This window comes from Hirundo rustica, chromosome 14, assembly GCF_015227805.2.
Source record: "Hirundo rustica isolate bHirRus1 chromosome 14, bHirRus1.pri.v3, whole genome shotgun sequence".
Taxonomy (NCBI): domain Eukaryota; kingdom Metazoa; phylum Chordata; class Aves; order Passeriformes; family Hirundinidae; genus Hirundo; species Hirundo rustica.
The window spans coordinates 14768595-14791440 of NC_053463.1; the positions used below are offsets into that span (position 1 = coordinate 14768595).

Here is a 22846-nt window from a genome sequence, read left to right on the forward strand (position 1 = left end):
CAGTGCTGGCACAGGGACAGTCACTGCCCTGCTCCTGCTGCCACCCCCATGCTGTACAGCACAGGGACAGTCACTGCCCTGCTCCTGCTGCCACCCCAGTGCTGGCACAGGGACAGTCACTGCCCTGCTCCTGCTGCCACCCCAGTGCTGTACAGCACAGGGACAGTCACTGCCCTGCTCCTGCTGCCATCCCAGTGCTGTACAGCACAGGGACAGTCACTGCCCTGCTCCTGCTGCCATCCCAGTGCTGCCCAGCACAGGGACAGTCACTGCCCTGCTCCTGCTGCCACCCCAGTGCTGCCCAGCACAGGGACAGTCACTGCCCTGCTCCTGCTGCCACCCCAGTGCTGTACAGCACAGGGACAGTCACTGCCCTGCTCCTGCTGCCACCCCAGTGCTGCCCAGCACAGGGACAGTCACTGCCCTGCTCCTGCTGCCATCCCAGTGCTGTACAGCACAGGGACAGTCACTGCCCTGCTCCTGCTGCCATCCCAGTGCTGTACAGCACAGGGACAGTCACTACCCTGCTCCTGCTGCCACCCCAGTGCTGCCCAGCACAGGGACAGTCACTGCCCTGCTCCTGCTGCCACCCCAGTGCTGGCACAGGGACAGTCACTGCCCTGCTCCTGCTGCCACCCCAATGCTGTACAGCACAGGGACAGTCACTGCCCTGCTCCTGCTGCCACCCCAGTGCTGGCACAGGGACAGTCACTGCCCTGCTCCTGCTGCCACCCCAATGCTGTACAGCACAGGGACAGTCACTGCCCTGCTCCTGCTGCCACCCCAGTGCAGCCCAGCACAGGGACAGTCACTGCCCTGCTCCTGCTGCCACCCCAGTGCTGTACAGCACAGGGACAGTCACTGCCCTGCTCCTGCTGCCACCCCAGTGCAGCCCAGCACAGGGACAGTCACTGCCCTGCTCCTGCTGCCACCCCAGTGCTGCCCAGCACAGGGACAGTCACTGCCCTGCTCCTGCTGCCATCCCAGTGCCCAGCACAGGGACAGTCACTGCCCTGCTCCTGCTGCCACCCCAGTGCTGTACAGCACAGGGACAGTCACTGCCCTGCTCCTGCTGCCACCCCAGTGCTGGCACAGGGACAGTCACTGCCCTGCTCCTGCTGCCATCCCAGGCTGGCACAGGGACAGTCACTGCCCTGCTCCTGCTGCCACCCCAGTGCTGTACAGCACAGGGACAGTCACTGCCCTGCTCCTGCTGCCATCCCAATGCTGTACAGCACAGGGACAGTCACTGCCCTGCTCCTGCTGCCACCCCAGTGCTGTACAGCACAGGGACAGTCACTGCCCTGCTCCTGCTGCCACCCCAGTGCTGTACAGCACAGGGACAGTCACTGCCCTGCTCCTGCTGCCACCCCAGTGCTGCCCAGCACAGGGACAGTCACTGTCCTGCTCCTGCTGCCACCCCAGTGCTGTACAGCACAGGGACAGTCACTGTCCTGCTCCTGCTGCCACCCCAGTGCTGCCCAGCACAGGGACAGTCACTGCCCTGCTCCTGCTGCCACCCCAGTGCTGGCACAGGGACAGTCACCGCCCTGCTCCTGCTGCCACCCCAGTGCTGCCCAGCACAGGGACAGTCACTGCCCTGCTCCTGCTGCCACCCCAGTGCTGCCCAGCACAGGGACAGTCACTGCCCTGCTCCTGCTGCCACCTGGCTCCTGTCCAGCTGCTGTCAGCCAGCACCCCAGGTTCCTGGAGAACAGGACCTGGCCCTTCCCCTCCAGCAGCTCACCCTGCTGGCCTTGGCCCATGCCTCCAGCCTGGCCAGGTCCCTCTGCAGAGCATTCCTGCCCTCTGGCTGGTGTCACTCCTGCCTGATTCACTGACATCTGCAGCCTTGCTGAGGGGGCATCCAGTGATGAATCTAAATCGTCAACAACACCACAAAGTTTTACTTTAGCTGCTTTTTCAATTACAGTCTTCTGCAACTTTCTTAATTTTTTTTCTCCTTTTCCTGGCTCAGTGAATTGCTGATGTTTAAACAAGTACTTGGCTGATTTTCCTTAAAAAGCTTGTGCAATGATACCTTAGTATTATAATCAGAAAGTAATATACTGGATGAATAAACTTTTCTTTGTCCAAAGATAGTGCAAGGATTTAATATTTTATGTAATGTTCTAGTGAAATAGTTTTATCTGGTTTTCAAAGATACAAAGAGATGACTACAGATTTATGTTTACTTTAGTCCACTTGCAGGCTCAGGCTGACATCAAGCCCTACTTGCTACAAATACCAATCTTTTTCAGTTGCTTTGATTTTTTTATGTGCTTTTTAGAATAGTTTGGAAGTTCATCCTCATATGGGATGATTTTGACTTGTAGGGGCCTTCTAAAACCTGATTAGTTTTTCCTTTTCTTTTATTTATGAATTATGTCCTAGAAGTGCATTACAAAATTAAGTGGTTCTCCTGTATTATCAACAAGTTCATTTTATCTAGCAGCCAGTTAAAAATATAGACATAAAGCATTAATATTAACCAAACTAATTAACACAGAAAAAAAAATCTTACTAAAATCTATTGATCTTTCTTATATTAGTATCAATGGAAAGTTTGATTCTTTTTAAAGTAAATAATATAGCTAAGAATAGTTAAACAACATTTGAATTTCCATGCAGCTTGACACTTCAACGTTGTTCACATCTGAAAATGCCCTGTAAATAATTGATCATCTGCATATGTTATCCTTTTAAGAGATTCTGTATGTATCAAATATGGATCCGATCTTAATTTATATTGCCAAGTACAACTGGGATTACTGAAGCTTGCAGAGTAATTAGCTCTAAAAACTAGAGGAAACCAATTGTACCTTCTGCAATTGTGTTGCTCTCTCAGCACAATTGCAGAAAATTCGGACTATGCAAGAATCCCTGTTTCTCCATGTTTAAAAAACTATGGCATGGGTCTATATAGAAGAAAAATTATGCCTAATACTTGATTCTTTCACCACAATACAGCTGTGTGATTTTTAAAAGGGTTATAGACAGCAGCAGGCATTTTGCATTCTGGTAGGAAGCTTTAAGTGACCTCTGAAGGCTGGTATGGAGAAGTTTTAAATTCAATATAGTTTGCTTCCACTCCTCTTTCAGGTATTTGTTACAACTTGTTAGTTATGATCTCATCTATGCTGCCTGATTATTGATCAGATGGGTATCATTGGCACATGGAGTCAGATGTAATTTGGTAATTAATACATCCATAACACCCACCTTGAATCCTAGGGCTTCATTTTCCATATGAGGACAAATTAAAAATGTGCTTTATTTAGAAGACAGGATTCCTCCTGATCAATGACTTTGCTCACTTTAGTCTCTTACTTTGCTTTTGAAATAAAGCTCATTAGGTATAGGTTTTATTATCCAGTTGCTCCCAGTAACTTTAAAGCTACCCCAAAGGAATTTTTGTATTTGCTAACTGTCAGACAGTTCAAAGGGACATCTAATAGCTTAAAATTTAGCTGCATATTATTTTGAAAGAGTGAAGTGAAGGAGAGCAATAAGTATATTTATCCTGGCAGATGTGAAACTGGAATGTGCAAAGAACCTTCCATCTTCTTTGTGAGAGCTGAAAAGTGGCTGAGATGTCAGGTAATGTGATGTGACTTTGAACTTTGCTGCTGTGAGCAGCCTGTTAGCATAGCACTCCCTACCGAAGCTTTTCAAAGTGGAAGTGTTTTCAAGGCACTATTTTTAAGAATGGTAGTTATGAGGAAAGAGTTGTCAGGTGAATTTCTCACATGCTGTTGATTTGGAATCTGTATTTCTGCATGTCATTGCAGATTAGTTAAAGGCTGAATGTGTTTGTCTAAATATGTTCATCTTCATGTTGTATTAGTTGTAGCTGTTGCTGTGCCTGTTGCAGTTTGCTACAGTAAGTTATGAATCCTTATTCAAAGTGTAATTTATACAGAGCAGGTTGAGAGCAGAGAACTTGTGGCACAAAGTGTTGTCGTGGGTAGAACTCTGCTGTAACTGCAGGCAAGTAGAGGGGTGCAGGGGAATTTTACTGCCAAGAGTTTGCTTGGTGTATGGGATCCACAATGCTACAGAGAAATGAGGGGGTTAATTGGTGCTGCATCATCCCTTCAGCATATCCTGCACACAGTCAGAAAATCTGCAAAGGAACACTGGGATGAAACAGAGTGGAGAGCAGAAAAAAGAAATTTTACTCTATGTGTATTTCCATACAGGTTAAATACATGTGAAATACTTTTATGCCTCACTACAGATGCTGGGCAAGTGCTAGGGATTAGAATGACAAGAAATGTGTTTCTCCTATCTGTCCTTAGAGTAATGAGTTTGATATCATCTCTTCTGATCAAGGACACCTTGATTTTTGAGTCCACGGATGAAAAAAATGACAAGCCCCCAAAATGTCATTATTTATGTACACAGGCATATATGTAACCTTGTTCCTAACTTCCTGACAGTCTCATTTTCCAGAGTTTCAGGATCTCCTGCAAATTTCCTGCTGTGTTGTGGCACTTACTCACTATCCTTGTTCAGTTCCTGAGCGTTATAATCTGGCTGTTTGCAGTGCACCAAGCTCCTGCCACACTAGCACTGATTAGCAGCTTTGGCAATCAAGGATCATAGAATAGTCGAAGAATACTTGGAAGGAATCTGGGAATGGGTCCAGTCCAACCTCCAGCTCAGCATGAGGTCAGCTCTGAGGTCAGCCCAGGCTGTTCCAGGACAGAGACTCTGCAACCTGCTTGTTCTACTGCTTGGCTGTCCCTGTGAGGAAGAGGTTTTTCCTTACAACCAGCCTGAACTGCTTGCTTGGCTTGTGAGCCCACTTTTTTATTTCATCTGATCCACTTTAAAATGTGTTCAATCTTTTAGTAAGACTCTTACACTTATGGCCCTTCTGCTAAGCACCATTAAATGGAACTTGGTTAGCAATAAGTGCTATATCCAAAATATAGCTTAAATATTTTTAAAGTAGTCAGAATATTGATGAATAAATTCTGAACTGATTGTACCAGGAGCTGTTTCCCCCTGGATAACATCAGACTATTGAAGAACAGCTTCCACAGATAATAGTGAAAACAGAACTTCAGTTTGTTTACTAGCTTTTTCAAAAGTAGTGAGCTAATAATCTCTTTTATAACTTCCACTTAGTTGTTGACTGAATATACAAACCCTTTATTTAAGAGGTCCTGTCACATTTCAGCAAGTTTTTTAGGTATTGCATGCAACTTTTTTTGTTGCTAATGATGTTTCTTTGGTTTAGTTTTGGTTTAAGCTAACAACACTGCAAATTTTTTAAATTTTATTTTATTTTTTTTTAATTTTTTTTGCATTTACAATTAGTTAGAAGTGGTTCATATGAGCAAATCAAGAAAGTTTTTGCTAGGTATTGAATGACATCTCCATTTCAAAAAACTTGTAACATTTGCTGTCTGCAGCTGGTGGCCACGAATCTGTCAGTCCTGACTTTTGGAGGGCAGGTTCTGTGTCTGTGAACACAAATCCACACAGGAGTGCTTTAGGAGTGTTGGTATCCCCTGCTGCTGGGCTCCACTCTGTGTTTTGTGAGTGCAGCCCTTTGCTTTCTGCAAAGGTGTCAGGTGTCTGTGGCTGCAGGGAGTGCAGGCAGCGTGTCTGCAGATTTGGGCATCTAAAGGAACTGGAGGCTGTGTGAAATTCGTCTTTATGCTGCTGTTCAAACAGGTCTTGTGTTGATGTGTGTTCTTCAACTGCTGTCTTACTGCTGAGTTTGTAATTTAGTTATTGGGTTAGATTTGTCTTGTAGCTTGGAACAAGTGTTATAGAAATTATTACCAAGAATACAGATGCTTTTTGAGGCAAAAAATTATGCTGCTCTTCAGACATGATTAAAAGCTCTTGGCTTTGTGTAGCTTTGAGCTGTTACTTCAAATAAGAATAATCTGCATGTATTTCTTCTCTTGTTTCATCTGCAAAATTCAGACAGTAATAACCTTTCCTCCCTTCTTCCCTTCCTCCCTTCTGTCTCCCAGTACTTCCATCCTTATTCTGGGGGGATTCTGAGCCCCTGACTTGTTTTAAATCACATTGGATTAAATTCCACCATGTCCCACCCTGCACGTGTTTATCAGAGTGTGTACTGCGTGTCCAAGTGCTCTAAATAATTCTTTTAAAAAGTATATATTTTTTTCTTCCTGGATAAATATTGCTCTCATTACAGTTATTTCAAATTTGTGTATTTTATACTCCTTACATTTCCTGCATACACCTCTCTCTTAAAAAGTCAATGTACGTGTGAGATTGGAATGTAACTTCTTATTTGTGTCAGCTTCCTTAAATTTAAGTAAGGATGAATGTATGCACAGCTCTCACCATCACAGGCCTGATAGGCCTTTCATTAGAGTCTTTTTTTGTCTGCATTCTTTTATGTGCCTTTAGAAAATACGTTTCAAAAATTCTGCACATAGTTCTGTTCTGCTGTTGGAATCTTATTTTCAGAAATAAGTTAATAAATACAGTAATTTTCTTACATTAAAATCCTGTCATTACTTAAATGCAATTAATTTCAAGATGCTTTGTATTTAAGTGAGTAATTTGTTCCCAAGTGTTTGAGATAAGCTGAGCAGCCTTCAGAATTGAACTGAAGAAAATTATTTTTATCAGGAACTTTTGGTTTTGTTAGATGAAAATACTGTTCACTTATGAGAATACCAGACAAGTTGGGAATACTCCCAAGGCATATTGGAAAAACAACAATTCCACATTGGGACTGTTAAAGCCCATCATGTTTCACTCTTTGGGGAAGGTTTCTTTACACACAGTATTTAATTTCTATTTGTTGTTAAGATAATTTGCTTTCTTTCAGAATGCAGGGACATTCTTCTTCCTGTGATTACAAAAGAGCTGAGGGAATTACTGGAACAGAAGGAGGATCAGCAGCTCCAGGTCCAGGAGAGGAAGTATTGTGTTGAATTACTTCATAGCATCCTGGAGGTTCTGAGCTGTCAAGACCCTGTAAGTACTGATGATGATGGAGAGAGCCCAAGTCTGTAGAAAGCCTGAGCTGATTAGGAGCTAAATTATTGATGATGATTAATCTCTTTCAAATATTTAGTACAAGCCAGTAGCAAATTGAACTTTCCTCCTATTTTTCATAAACTTAAACCAAAGGGCATTTGAGGTATAAAAGATGAATCCTGACTTCTGAGTAACCTGATCCAGGTGAAGATGTCCTTTTTGATTAGTCTATAATTATTTTAATTATACGGAATAAATTTCAAATTTCATCTTGCTCCTTTTGTAAAAAAACCTGTAGTTTCTGAAACAAATGCTTTTCGCTGTAGAAATGTCGTAGAGTGTGGTTTCTGCTTTCAGCAATGTCTGAGTAAAACAGCTTACTCTTCCCTATATTTCACTTGGACACTTTAGTTTCTTTATCAGATTTCTGAAATTTTGGACCACGGAAATTTTCATCATTTTTTTTCCTCATTTGAGAGAATATTGAATTGACGTTTTAGTCCCTCACTTTTTAATGAGCAGTAGGTTATTCAATGAAGCTTCTCAATAATTTGAGGAATTTATTCTGAGAAAACATCATCATTAATTGCATTAAGAAATCTTTAATTTCCTTAACCTGTGAATATGAGCTGACTTTTCCTCAACTGTAGTTTTCTGACACGTGTTGAAACTTTGCAGACTTTGGATTAAGGCAAGTTGTCATTTCAGGAGTTTTTCACTGTGGCTCCTTGGATCATTTCCTAGTAAATGAAATCATTACAGCATATATCTTGATTTCATAAAGACCTTCGATACTGCTGAGGCTTTTCAGTTTGCACAGGGCAATTTTTCCATGTGTATTATGAGCTCTTTGCCTCATTGGTTTAGACTTAAGCAGTTCAGGAGGGATTGAGCCAAGGGGATACAAAAGAAATATTGGAACATTTGAATCTGAAATGTAGTTCTTAAGATAAATGGTGAAAACATGATAGGGCACAAATTGAAGTTATCATCTCATGAGGCTATAATGCAAAGAAACCAGTTTTGTTACTGTATCCTTTAAAAAGTTAAACACAATTGTAAATCAAGATGTAGTAATACTTTCTCCGTGTGTACCACATAAATGAAGTTTATTTTTGAATTTAACAGTTGCTGTCCATAGCAGCAGTTGCTGACATATAAAAGACTCATTAAAGCCTACTGAAAATATGGGTTTGTCGCTCATCTCTGTGTGAGAACATTTTGCAGAACAGCAGAAGAATTGCTGAGAATTTCAAACACGTGCATTAAAAAAACCCCATATTGACATTTGTTTGACAGAAGTGGCATTTCTGCAATACTTTCATTCAAGGAAGGTAAACTGGAGATTCTCTGTGAGATGTTCAGGTCACAGATCGTGCTTGCAGTGAATACTGATGCTTCTCTGATATAAGGACAAAAGCCCCGTGGGGTGAGTTTGAATCCAACAGTGGTATCAGAACGTGCTGGGCCCTAGAGAGGCATCATATTCCTAAGAAATATTGTAGAATAGTTGGGATATCTAAAAAAGAACTAGATGCTTCTGTTGCAGAAAGTCCATGCCCTGGCCTGCCCCTGGCAATACAACTGCTGCTCAGAGAAAATACGGATTTTAGAACACATTAAGGGTTTGACATTACCTGTAACACTGGGCTTTGTAACCACAACAGCAAATGTGTAGCCATCACTCGTTGCTTTTTCCTACCTTGACAGAGGATTCCATGGATGGTTATCTCATTTTTTAACCAAACACTGATCCTGCTTCAGTTCTGAAAATCTTCTATTGAGGTGACTTATCTGAAGGAGGGGAAAGGGGCAAAGGAAGGGAACACAGCAGCATCCGAGGATCACACAGTCATTCGTCCTTAAGAGCCACTGCAGATTTCTCTGGAGTGTAGCCCACGCTTGTTTGTTTTCCAGCTGAAGTGAGAAATCTTGTTTCAAGGCTGTATTTACCTTGCAGCAGTAAATGCTTTGTACCCCGTAGGCAAGTGAAAAGGTTCACACATGGCCAGGTTATTGTTTGGGCAGTGTCCTCCAGGACACCTTTATCCAGTTTGATCTAGATCCAGACAGTTGGTTTGGTGATTAACTAAACTATTTCAGCTGGGATTACACTTGAACCCTACGATGAATGCAGTTGGCTATTCAGCAATTCATTCTCGGCATTTCTTAGCCACTTTCTAAGAAAATGGATGGTTTGACCTGCCAGAGGAGAAAGCTTCAGCCTTTACTAGCAGAATAATGTTACAATATTAATAATACCGATGTCTTGTCCCTATTTTTTCTGTTTTTTCCATCTCAGTAGAGAAACGTGGTTTCAGACTAGTATTCAACACTTTTTGGAAACTGAACTTTGATATTTTTGCATTGCATTTATTCTGTGAACGTCACCAGAAATAGAACGCACACAGAGGACAGGGAAGAAGAAACAGCAGTAGATGTTCTGTTTCATGTGGTGAAAATTTATACTCTGAAGTGATCTTTGAAGTTGTTAAAGAATTTTTGAAGAATGTGTTTTCTTTGTCAAAGGGAAGGATATTTTGATATTACCAGCTCTGCTCTGCTGTTTTGCCTCACATTGTTTAGCAAGTGGGAACATGGGGATCATCAGATCCTGGTGTTCAAATGCTGTTTTCTTCAGCTGCTGCCTCACTGCTGGGTTCTGCAGGTAGCCAGCATGTTGTTAAAAATCTCTGTTTTGTGTAGCGTTTGTGTGTTTATCTTTATGACTAGACAGTCACTGTTGGGCGTCTCAGTAAGATGCTTAGGTTTGATTTTTAAGATTCCTCTCCAGCAAACAACTTTTGGATATAAATGGCATTGTTTTGACTTAATCATGTCTGAAATTAGCTTGAAATTGTACTTCAAGCACCTGTGAAATACAGTTAAATCTTAGAAGTGCAAGTAAGTCATTGATGAGAGTCATGGTGAAATCAGTGATTTTTTGTTTCTGTTTTAATTAAACCACTTCCCTTTTCCCTCTTTACAACACTTTGTCTCATGCAATCTGGCAGTCCTTCAGACTTTGTCTCTAATCTGACATATATCCTGTGTTTTAATATTTATTTAATCAGAGCAATTTTTTATTTCTAGTGATTACGAAATTAAATGTAACAGTTAATGCTTTCTCTTGGAATCTACAGTGAAATCTTGGTTAAGACTGTAAGTGCAGGAGAGATGAAGAATCTTTTCCTGTTCTGTGCATTGTCAGTAATTGGCAGCAGTTGCATTTTAAGCTGTTTAAAAAACACTGGCAAACAAGCCTGGAAGCATTTTTGAATTGTAAAGAAATTTTTTAAACCTTGCCCTAACCTACGGTAGATCTTAAGGCTTTAGCAAAAGAGAAATTCAAAGGAGCGTAGTCAGGAATTCTGCACGTTCTTTCAGGGCCAATTACCTTAAGGTCTTTTGCAGAGACTTTTCAGCCAGAACAATGCAGGATTATGTGTTCTAGTTTAAAAAAGAATTGTTATCCTTTTCTATGTGCCTTTGTTTGTATGTGTGTCAGAGAAGGAATACAAGTTACAGAGCTGGGTGCACCAGAGAGTGAGCACACAGGATCTGCTTGGTGCAGAGCCCATTTCCTCAGTGGCTGCCCACACAGTGCCATGGTTCAGATTTGTGCCCAGAGCAGCGCTGATAATGCAGCAATGAAATTTTCGTTATTGCTGAACGGTGTTTGCACAGTTCTCCTGTGTTTCAGGCACAAGGCCTCCTGTGTTTCTCACAGCCCCATGCCAGGGAGGAGCTGGGTGAGAGTTTGGGACAGGGCAGGGACATCTGGGATGAACTGACAGCAGCGTTTCCAAGTGGGTGTCTCAAGTACAGGTTGTGTAATGTTGTAATCCTCAAGCAGCCATTCAGTGAGTCCCTGTTTGCCACTGTCCTAATAAATGAAGGCTCCATCAGAATCTGAAGTGCAGGGTTGACTCTGAATCAACAGAATTGCTTGTTGTGTCCCAATACTGTAGTAGTTGAAAATAGAAGATGGAAGCTAAATCAAACCCTGTGTGCTTTTAGATTTTTTTGAAAGAGAGTGAAATGTTGTTTGGTTTGGGTGTTCTATTAACTAATCTGGGTACCACTCTGTGCCATCCAGCCCAGCAAGGGACCTGGAGGTGTTTGAGTTCTGTGAGAACACTCCCTCCTGCTGACCTGCCCACAGAGCATGAACTCTGGTTCTTCCATGCCTTGGCAAACCTTTTCAACAGGAAAGACAAACATTTTTTGATCACCATATTTAATTAAATGGAATAACACAATTACTGTTTTCCAAGGGAACATTTATATATGATACAAGTAGTTAATTTAGCTACTAAAAAATATCTTATTCTTAATCAATGGACTGAAGCTAAATGATGGTGGGTTTTCCCGTGCCATCCTTGTGAAGAGACTTATGATCTGAAAAAGCACATGTTGCAGCTGGTTGTTAGACTATCTTCTGAAGGTAGAAGCTGTAAGATAAAAGCTGAAATCTCGTGTATTGACAATGTGCAAGAACAATTTTTGTATATTTAGTAATGTCAGTATTGAATTCCTAATTGTTTCTTAGATAATCAAGAAGAAAGGAAGTCTCAGTTTCATAGAGAAACCATTTTATTACATTTGTTAATGTGTCTCTGAAAATTCAAAGGTCTAGCAGAAAATAACCTTTGTGTGCTTGAGCATATGTAACAGACTTTCCAGGAGAGGTTTGTGCTAAATTGTGAATTAAGAATAGAGCTCATCTTTAATGATGGAGTTGGGGCTAAATGTTAAAACTCATTATGCAATGTTCTGAACTGTTACTAATTATGGTATAGCACATACTGAAATGTGGAAGAGAGCTTACATTATATGAGCCCTCATCTTACAATTTAAAAAAAGGGAACTAATTAATAAATTACATCCCTGTGCTAAGTTCTACTAAATAGTTTATCGGTTTGGGCTGTTGATAATATTTTTTTAATTATAGTGGTAAACAATGTTATGAAAACAACAAATGTGCCTTTCTGTGCAGCCACTCTTAAGTGTATTTGTGTTATAAACATAGGACTGTACCAGAGAAAGTGAAATTTTAAAGAAGGAAACACCAAACGCTAATTATTTTGTGACTACATTGTTCATTTATAGAATAGAACAACTTCTGAAATGCTGTGACAGGTGAGGAAATAATTTCAGCTTGTGTGTGTCATTGCCAAAGGATACAGGAGGACTAAATGGTAATAGTAAATAAATTGCCAGAGGAAGGTCCCTGTTTTGTGGGGTGTGGCCTGATCCAGAGCAATCACAATAGGAGAAAGAAAAAGCAGAAGACTTTGGCTGACTGAGAGGAAAAACAGAACCTGAAGCAGTTTTTCCAGGGATGCTACTGGGGCTCAGCTCCCTAAAGCATTTTTGAGAACTCGCCATGGCTTCTGTGACTGTGGTGCTCTTTCCATGCTATCTCTGACATTAAATGAGAGTCTTGGTGTAAGCTAAATATCCTTTTCTACTAGAATTTGTTTAGACTTTTCCTTTCCTGTAGCACACTGGTTTCCCAAGTTGTCTAGGGATCAGAGTAAGGTCAGTGAAACTGGTGAACAGAAGGTCATTTCCATTTCCTCGGGGTTTTACAATAAATAATCAAATGTCCTTCGGGCAACAAGAGCGGTACTTGGGCCGACCATGTCGAGCTGGTCCCCCCCCAGAGCAGCTCAGGTAAATGAAGACAATTTCTCCTTTAGTATCTCTGTATTTGTGACTGCCAGCTGAGAATATTCCAGAGCCCCAGCCTGCCCGGAGAGCACTGCCAGATGTGGGGAGCTGTGAGAGAATCTGCCTCAAGGTGACTGTACCAGGGTTAAGCTGCAGACTGCTCAGTCAGGGGGAGAACAGGAGTCCTTTGAGTGAGAGATGGGAAGTGACTGTTTGAAACAAAAAACTGTTGTGGAGTAGATTGGGTGAAATTGGACTGAAATTGGACACAAGTATTCCACTGAAATTGCTGGAACTAAGGAGCAGTGTGAGCAAGAAGAGTTAGAGTTGCTCTTTCAATAGGGCTGCTATATCGTACAACTTGAACTGTCAAAATGGAAATAATTGGTTTCTTCTTACTTTTCAAAGAGATATGATTTTAATATCAAGACATCAAGACTCTCTTTTTTTTCATTTGCAGGCTTCAACTTATCACCATATTCAAGAAATAATGGTGCAGTTACTACGCACAGTGAACAGAACTGTTATTACAATGGGACGAGATCCATTAATTGTGAGTAATATTTTAATGCATTTTCAATGCTTTGAAACTCATTTTATAGTTATCCTGGAAAAAATGCAAATATAGCATTTGTGGAGTCCTTGTGAATTATTTGTTTTAATTTAAAAATCTCAAGCTTTACTCTATTTTCATTCAGCTGTGACACTGTAGGCACAGTCTTTTGAAGTGTATTTGTAAGGTTTGAACATTCTTTAAGAGAATAATAGATAAATAGAAAGCTAATTAATATTTGCAAAAAAGAAGAAAGTTTTACGAACCTGCATAAATGACATGGTTTAAGACATCGAAAAGAAAGTTTCTACTAATCTAAAGGGAAATTGTATGAGTAAAACTAAAAATTAATATCTGGGCATATGCTGGCACTAAAGACTCACCTGAGGGGTTGTTTTTTGTTGTTTGGGGTTTTTTTGGGTGTGTGGTTTTTGTTGTTGTTGGGGTTTTTTGGGGTTTTGTTTTGGTTTTTTTTTTTTTTTTTTGGTGTGTGTGTGGAGGTTCCATGATTTAAGAGTTATATTCAAGGACAGATTCTGTAATTTATTCAGATTTAAGTCCACATCCCCTGAGTGCTCCCCTGCATTTAGACTATTTGTGAGAATGCAAGGAAATCACTGGAAATTCAGAGCTTGCCCTTCAGACTGTTCACTTATGGGAAGATGCTTTCTAATGGTTTGTCTTTGGAGATGTATTTTATTCCACAATATCATAGCATCATTTACTTGATGATTTTGACCACAAAGAGGTACATTGTGTGCCTTTTAAAACATCCTGTGTTTCACTGTTTATTGCTATTGGGAAATAACAGTTTTAGATCATTGCCAGCCAGAGCATGTGTGCCTCCTAATGATTAGGCTCCTAATAATTGAGGAGACTAATTGAGTTCCTCAGAGGAAGTATTTGCCACTGGTTGCTTTGAACTCCCTGGTGGTACATCTGCAAGTTTGAGACATCTCTGTAGCTGTTTGTCTGAGCTCCAGGCTGCTCATGTGGAACCCTCGGGCTCATCCATGGTCACAACAGGAAATGGTTTGGAATGAAGACCAGTGACCCTTTCAATTCTCTAGAGTGTTGAGAAATCATTTCTGTACAAGGAAAGCATGATTTGAGTGTTGTGCATGACCTAAGCAGCCTATTAAGGGGTACTTCTGGATACCATAAACAGCACATGGAACAGTAAAATGAAGCTGTTTTAATCCTGCATAAATGATCCATTAGGAAACCAGTAGGAAACAAGCTGGTTACAGTAAATTGAAATGGCTTGGAAAATCTGATTCTTTTTTTTCTCCCCCCTCCCATCTACTGTAATTTCTTCAGCTGTTTTAACCTGAAATGAACAAATTCAGTGTGAATTTTGAAATGCGGTTCTCTTGCTTCTAATTATGTTCATGAGCACCTCTGCATATGTGTATATTGGGCATTTTAGAGGTTTTTCAAAGTGGAATTCCAATAAATTGCTACATTTTCTACAGCCAAAGCAACACTTCTTAACAGAATAGCCTTTTACAGGCAAATAAATTGTTTTTAAGGAACAAAAGTCTTTTGTCCTCAGAAAAAAACTGGCAAAAGAAGCTTTTTCCATGCTCTGTGTGCTACTTCAGTTCACCAAGTTAATTTTCAGGTTCACTTTAACACTTTTGAGAGGGTCAAACTTGCTGTGAAAACCTGGATGCTTGATCCTTTTAAAACTAAGCAGATAGTCAAGAATTATGTCCTGGAGAAGCTTAGATGAGCTCAAGCTGCTGAAAGTGTGGTGAATTCTGCAAGTACAGGTGGGACATGTGGAATTTCTGTAGCTAGACTATGTAGCTGAGTTTATACAGGTAGAAGTGACATTTCAAATGGGGCTAAATCTATCACTTTCAGGAGGACAGAAGGTTACTCTTTAGATTTTAAATCTGTTGCTGTGTTTGTGAACACTGCAAGTATTTTTATTAACTTCTACAGTGTAATTTACTGTAATTTGAAAATGCTGTGGGAAGTAATGTTAATACTGATTTACACTGATAAGAACAATGGTTACAATTTTCAAAACTGGTAATTCCTTGCAAGTTTAAATGCCTGGCACCTGACAGATAACTGGATTTGATTTACCTGAGGGATTTTGGGGTTTTTTGTTTTTTTTTTTTCTTTCTGACAGGGATAAGCAGGTTAATTTTCATATTCAGGTGTTCTTTTCACAATCTCCTGGCTTGTTGGCAGAGATCTGGGTTTACAGTTGCCGGGATCTTTGCATGCTGTGATGCCACTTGAAGGGAAAGGAGAGGGAGAGGGAGGGTTCTGCCTTGGGCTTAGCTGGTGAGTGCCTGCTGGGAGCTGTGTTCATGTAATTACTGAGAAGAGTCAGGCTCAGAAAGAAATAATCTCCCCAGGAGAAGGAGGTGGTGGTGGAAAGGTAATTTGGCTCTCTGGAGCTACTGCAGGGAAGACTTAGTTAAATGCCATTCTTGCCTTCACTGCGGTGTTTTAGCAGCTGAAGGCTTTAACAGCTGCTTGGTTGTTTTCACTTGTAAAACCCCACAAAACCTTGACTGTTTGTCGTTGTAGAAGTGCTTCTACATTTTCATGAAGAGGGCCAAGTTTATTGTCTGAAACTGGCTAGTCAAGCTTTACCTTGAGCACTTCATGAGATTTAGACTTTTAGTAAAAGGTCGCTGTCACGCGGTGAAGTGCTCCTACAGGAATGACAGAAGTCACATTTATAAATCACGTAGAACACAGAAATACTTGTTTTCAGTCTTGGCTTGGTTAGGTAAATAGAAATATCATAAATCCACCTCATGCACCTTAAAGGTTTTCTTTAGTACTTCCAAACTTGATTTAGCTCACAGCACCAGTTTAACAGGATGAAATAAGTGTACCTGTGCTACAGAAAGATGTTGTTAGAAAGTATTTATATATAATACTTTACAAGTAAAACTTTGCCAAAAAGAAATCTGTCAACTCTGTTAAGCAAAGTTACTCTAGAGCAGACAGTGAGCCCAGAAACTATTTCAAGAGCTGCTGTTGTTGGAGGATTTTATATGTTCAAATATACTCATGGTCTAGCTAAAAGCTACAGTTTTTGTGTTTGGTATTGAAATTGACATCCTTGCTCGACTTGGAAGTGCTGCAGAATGATTCCACCACATGCCTGTAAGCTTTCTAGTCATTTTTCTTCTCCCAAAGAACAGTTGTTCCCTCCCTTTGTAATCTAAATGTTGTTTATTATTAATTGACTCCTGAAACCTAATAAAAACATCTCATTTTATTGCAAAAGATATCATCACGTTTGAAGGACCTAGAAATATACAAAACATACATGAGAGATTGAGGACCATTAGGAAGACGTTGTGTGTCAGTGCTGGGAGGATTATTACAGTGCACAGAACCATCAGAAGCCCTACATGAGCTGCAACAGGAGACAAATCACTATTTTATTCATACATTTTTAATTTTTAAAGAAAGTCCGTTTGACTCCATAAAACAACAATTTCAAATACAGTAATTTTGGCATATACTGCATACTGTGCAATGTTTTATATATAGTATATATCATTTAAATATCTATTTCTCAGAACCCCACAATATTTTTGTAATCAAGTGCTGGGAAGCAGCTGTGGTTTGAGTTTTTTGCTGTGGTTTTTTTTGACATCTTATGGGGGAGGGGTGAGTTATTTTTCAATTTTATTTCAGAAAGTGTTTGTATTTCCAACATTTCTTTCCTGCTTTGGGAGCTGTTTTTAGGGATTATGCTGTAATTTTGCAAAGCAGAGAAGTTTTTTGTAGCCAGTAGTTCTATCTTCCAACAGTCTACCAATTTCTACTGCTCTTCTAATCTTCACACTCTAAATTGTGTAGTGTGTATCTGGTACTTTTTTATTCCCTATAGGAATTAATAAGTAATTGCTAAAATATTTTTAAATATTAAACAATTTTAAAAAACCCAATGCTTTCATATCATATTTTCATATAGCCAAGATTCTCCAATTATGTGTTACAAAGCTTTAAATTTTAATTATTTTATGTTGCCAAGAGATGCACATTTTAAAAATCTCAACAAAACGTCAGCTAAGCAGTGTTACGCTGTTCCTGCTCTTGGTGTCCACGACTGACACCTCCCCACCACCACGTTTTGTGGGACAAAAGCCTTTTGTTCCAACGTTCTCCCTCCAGTTTGATGTAGAAAACCTTCGGAGTATCAAGCACTGTGGGAATGGCTGGGGGTAAAAACTCCTTGCAGCCTTCCTGAAGGAAAGCGCTTTTGGAGCACTGGAATTCTGTATTTCCTGTCAAGGAAAAGAAATGCCTTGAAGGGAGTGAGTTTGCAAACTCTGGGCAGAGGGAAGGCTGAGGGGAGAAGTGGATGTTCCTCCATGGCTGAGCCTTGGCTGGCCTGGAAACCTCCTGTGCTTCCCTGCTGCTCTGTGGGCCAAGGGCACAAAGAGAATTTCACAGATCCAGACTTCACTGACTGGGAGAGAAATCAAAACCCACCAACTCAGGAATATGGAAAACAAAAGCTAATTGTGACTGGGAGATTAAGGATTAAAAATTGGTTATGATTCTGAATCCCATCAAGTTCAGAGGCTAAAATATGAAACCTGTAAGCACTTAAATTGCACTCAAATTAGTGTATTTCTGATTTTTATGAGTATTCATGTTTCTCAGGTTGTAAGACTTGGAGCCTTACTTGTAACTTACTTGTAACTACCTTTGGTCAGACTTTCTTAAACTAAGAAGAGTATTTCTGGTTTGCATAATTCTCCTGACCCCAGGAATTGACTGGTGCTATGTGGTGAACCAAAGCACTGTGGTTTGTTTAAATTAAATGATCTGGATCCTTTGAAAAGAAATTGAAGACATCATATGCATTATGTGGACAAACCCCAAATCAGATAGCTTAAAATGAGCACTTTTCGTGCTTGTTACAAAAAGACAAGCACAAAAAGACAAAAAGAAAGGCAAGAAGATGGTTTTTGTATCATAAATTATTAAAAATGGGTTCAATACAGAAAAAAAACCTTGCTGGGTTTACTAGTGTTAAAGCTCTTGGTGTTGCTTATTATTATACTTTACCAAAAGGGATATTGGTCTTAAAATGTTATTTTAATACACAAGAATAACTTACACACTAATAAATCCTTCACTGCACCAATTATAGAGACTAATGCAACAAAGGAATGCTGTTGGCACAGCAGCACAAGCAGCGCATGCACTTGAGTGCAGCACAGTGATGTGTTCTGATGGAGTCATTTAATTCTTACCTTTTTTACAACCACAGCCTATTATTGAAGAGCTTTTCTGTCTCACTAGAGGCATCCCAAGACATGTTAGTAAAAAGTTAATTTCCTTCTGAAAAGCCTCTAAAATAACAGTTTTGTTCCTCTCATTTCTGTGCTAACTGAAATTAACATGGAGATGGTTTTCAAGTGTCAGTCCTTGAGAATTTTGATAAATTAAGCCATGACATATTGCATACTTTCTTCTAAAAGATTCATTTTATAAAGAAATTAATTCCTCCAGACAAAATTCTTCTGTGCAAAATTGTTTTTAATGTATTTTCAAATGTGTAATTAACCCTAAGAATTCAAGGAACACAGAAGTGTACAAAAAATGTACAGACATTTAAAATTAACATTGCACAATTAATACAGGATGACTTAGAAAAATAAGAAGCAGGGATTAATCTGTGGAATACCCTGAACCAGGGCCACTTCCTAGAAAAGGTCTGCAGTACATTCCACTCAACTTGCTTTGGAAAACCTTTTCCCTCCTGCTCCCCGTATGAAAGGTGACCGTGTTTTCATGAGTAAAATAACAGGATCACCATTCATAAATTGGGTTCCATTGGCACACCCTGTGCTAATGGCAGCTTGAGTATTTTTGGAGGGAAGAAGTAGCTGCATTGACATTTGATAAAATCTTTTCAGCACATATAATTTGTGTGTGTGTGTGTAATACAGTTCACTAAATATTATTTTCATGTTCAATTTTTTATCATATATTAATTTACATCTTAAGGCGAAAAACAATCTCGGGATATTTTGGTACAGCAATACAGGTCGTAAATGGATAGACTGGGCAAATGATTCAGTAAGACAGCAGCCAAAATAGTTATTCCTCTTTACCCAGCAATTGTGGGATGACCTCTGAGGCGTTGTGTCCAGTTTTAGGCTCCCTGGTGTATGAAAGTCATCAGCTCACAGGAGGGACACCACAGGATGGCTGTGGCTGCAGCGTGGGAGATGAGAGGCAGTGGGAGTTGGATTTGCTCAGTCTTTTAGAAGTGGAGGCTTAGGAGAGAGGTCTCATTATCCATGGAGTTCTTCTCATAGGTGTGCTTGGACAGAGCAAGATGTGATGGACACACATCAGAATGCAGAAAATTCAGATTAATGTTAGAAGAAAACCCTGGAACAGCCTTCCCCAACGAGCCGAGGATTCTTGTCTTTGGAGATACTCCTGACTCAAATTCACTGAACTGGACCTTGCTTGAGCAGGGGTTTAAGACAAGAGTTACTGAGACATTCTCTTGTTTTACAACTCCCCAATTCTTTTCAGAGAAGTCCATTAAATGGCTGGAACTTCTAAATGGTGGCTTTTTATAATGAACAAAAAAAAAAGCACAGAGCTAAAACTTAACCTGAAATTATTTTGTTTGTTGTTCAATATTAGATGACAGCAACAAAAATATTTCAGTGGGGATGTGAAATAATTATAATTGTCTCCTTTGAGGAGAGATTTGTTTGAACAATTTAGGTCTCCCTGAAATTGTTCCTGAAGATGTGGTTTGTTCAAAGCTCAATGAAGTTTTTTTCCTTTTAGTTCATGTTGCTTTTAAATGGGAAAAGAAGGTTGTGTGATATGCTAAACTTTGTCTACCACTCGTTTTTAAAGTAGAGATTTAAACCTTGTTATTTTTGGAAAGTTGAAAAAAAGGTCTTTACAAAGCATATGAAAGTGTCCTTGGAAAAAAATGAGAACTTCCTTTTGAAAGAAACCATTTCTTTTCTTGAAAGTAGTACCTTCATGCACCTTCAGTGAGCTGATTTAATTAAATTCAATTATTTTGATTTTTCCGATACTTTAATTAAGCATTCTTAACCTTTGTGATTTCATAATAGCACATTTTCATTTTCAGGCATGTGCTCTCAAGCTCTTTCTGTTTTAGTGTCTTTTGAAATGTAAAAGGACGCATGAGGAAGTCAAATCCACCAGAAGCATTTTCTTTTCACCTTTTTTGTTTTTCTCCTTAACTCCTTTCTTTCGGGAGCTGGAGGATCGGGTGGTGGCTTCTGAGGTGAAGCTGAAGCTGGATTTTGCTCTGCACTGTCCAGTGTTTTCAAAATCTGGTGAAATCTTCCTTCTTGTTGTCTGAAATCATATTCTACACTATGGAAAAGAATGGAGAGACCTATGCTAGTAAGTGAGAAATTCCCCCTTTAAAGAGCGCGTCAAAAGCTGCTTCCCTCCCCAGAATAACTTGGTGAGATTCAATGATACAGCCTGGGGTAAACACAAGTGGTTTGGGGGTTGCTCCTTTGAAAAGAAATTCACCTTTTAATTTTTCTTTTCTGAGTGAAAGATTTTACTTCACGCGAGTTAAGAACGCCAACATTGTGCCCAAAGCCGTGGGACAAAAATGAAAATGTATTGGATGACCTTTCAATACATTTTCTTCAAAGGTCAGATTTTGATCCCATAACCTAACATAATCTAATCACATGACATAATCTGTCATATGATTGTAAATTAAAAACTCTCACATGCTTAACTTTGTTAAATGTGAGTGTCCCCCACGGGAACACAGTCTGGGAACAAAAAGATATGAACTTAAGCCAGTATGTAAGTCTTTGAGATAAGTGGTGTTAGTTAAGAGGAAAGTAGAACTCATTGCCTAAACTGAAAGCCCTAATTATTATTGATGTCAAACCAGAGCCAAGATGTTCATTAGATAACAGCAGATGAGTGCATAGAAAGAAAAATAAGGTTCAAAGGAGTCAGTGTGGACAGGGATTAATCAGTATTGTTTGTATTTTCCTTATTTCAATCATCTTTTCTGGGCAGGGGAGTGAGTTGTATCAGCTGTGTCTGCTGTGAAGGCTGTAGGAGGTTTTAGGGGAGAATGGAAAAGTTGTATTTGCCATGATGGGAGGAAAAGAGCATCATTTAAGGGGATTAGGATGTCACATGAAGGCCCTGAAGCTGATTTTGGCACTGATCAGAAGAAATCTGTAAAGTTAGCAAACGTGCAAATCTTTAAAAACTTTTAATTGTATTTTTATTAAAAATCCAAAAATAACATTAAATAGCATGTTAGAATTAACTAAAAGATCATTTCCCTTAACTCACGTGACTTGGGATTTTTCATTAAATAAAATATATCATATAATAATCAAAGGGTAAAGAGAAAGCAGGAAAATTGTTTTCATTTAGAAAAGAGTAGAAGGATCTCTTGAACAAGAAGCAATGCATTACAAATATAAAAAAAAGTAGAAGGCAGTGTTATAAAATCAGTGCCTCTTGCATTTTATCAGCTTATTACTAAAACTGCAACTTAATACCTTCCAATACTCGCAGACCAAGGGCGCTAGAGAATGGAATGTTGGGTTTATAGAGTATATAAGGGGAGCTTCTGCTCATGTTCTTTTTCTCCACCACGCTTCAGAGTTTTTAATTTAATCTTGGAGATATCTCCAGAGGCAAGAGGTCAATTCAGTCCTCATTTAATAGTGCCCATGATAACTGATTTTGGTTGCTACTTGCATTCGTTTATTACAACACGAACATTTCTATTACACCATCTAGATGGAAAATCCCCAGCCTGGAATCCCTGCTGGGTAGTTAATAAAGCCAAATTTACAGTCACTGTTAGGCTGAAAAGCTCTTTATTACTTTAGTGATCAGTGTAACCTACGTGGGGATTTCTGTGAGATGAATGCATTGTTTGACTCAGGGACTGTGTGTGATAAAAGATGCTTCAGTGACAGCAACCCAGCCCTCTGCACGTGCAGGGTTTGCATCAGTGAGGAGTGAGGCTCTTTAAGAGCAGGAAAACTGGCAGCAAGATGAAACACTTAATTTTATGATCACAACTGTGATGCTGTCTTAGGGGAAAATACTTGTATGGACATTTCAGGCCACATAAAGCACAGGAATTGCACGTGTTTGTCTGGAGCAAACACTGGCAACTATTGCTTCTTTCAGAATTTTGTCTAATGAACTTCAAATATTAGTCACTCAGAATGCTTTCCTCATAACCACATCCTGTGGAACACCTCTGTAAATCAAACTATTGTTTCCTCACTGTTTCCTCTTTGTCTCTTAAAAGGAGAAATTTTTAAAACACCTGTGTTGTGTACATGTTCTATTAATCATTGCAGGGTGAGCCTCCAGGCTCCATTATTGTTGCAAACTGCCTGGTAAATCAAAAAGGCCCCTGAATGTTTTCTTACTTCCTCTGTTCTTTCTTTTGAATGATGGTGCTTGTTGTTCAAAATCTATCCTTAAAAACGCAAGGTATTTTTTCCAAAGAGAGAAAACATCTTGTGATCACGGATGGTCTGTGTATGAACTCTAGGGAGTGACCAGTTCGTGTCTAATCCCATAAAACACACAGAAATTTTTTGTTCAGAGACCATGATCAAGTAA

At 39.8% G+C, this 22846-nt stretch overlaps 2 protein-coding genes across 3 annotated transcripts in view; one reads left to right on the top strand and one right to left on the bottom strand.

Annotated features, from left to right (window-relative positions):
• DOCK2 (dedicator of cytokinesis 2) overlaps window positions 1-22846 on the top strand; it is a 155436-nt gene that overhangs the window by 46829 nt on the left and 85761 nt on the right. Inside the window, 2 exon segments of the mRNA XM_058422522.1 lie at window positions 6830-6978; window positions 13118-13210. Of these exon segments, the coding sequence (XP_058278505.1) occupies window positions 6830-6978; window positions 13118-13210 (242 nt within the window).
• The window catches only part of INSYN2B (inhibitory synaptic factor family member 2B), a 29007-nt gene continuing 24943 nt past the window's right edge, over window positions 18783-22846 (bottom strand). The window contains exon 4 of one of the 2 annotated variants that reach the window (XM_040078371.2): window positions 18783-20587. In XM_040078371.2, the coding sequence (XP_039934305.1) occupies window positions 20401-20587 (187 nt within the window). In that variant the 3' untranslated portion in view covers window positions 18783-20400. The remainder of the gene's footprint in view (window positions 20588-22846) is intronic. The other variant, XM_040078370.1, reaches the window with a different exon arrangement.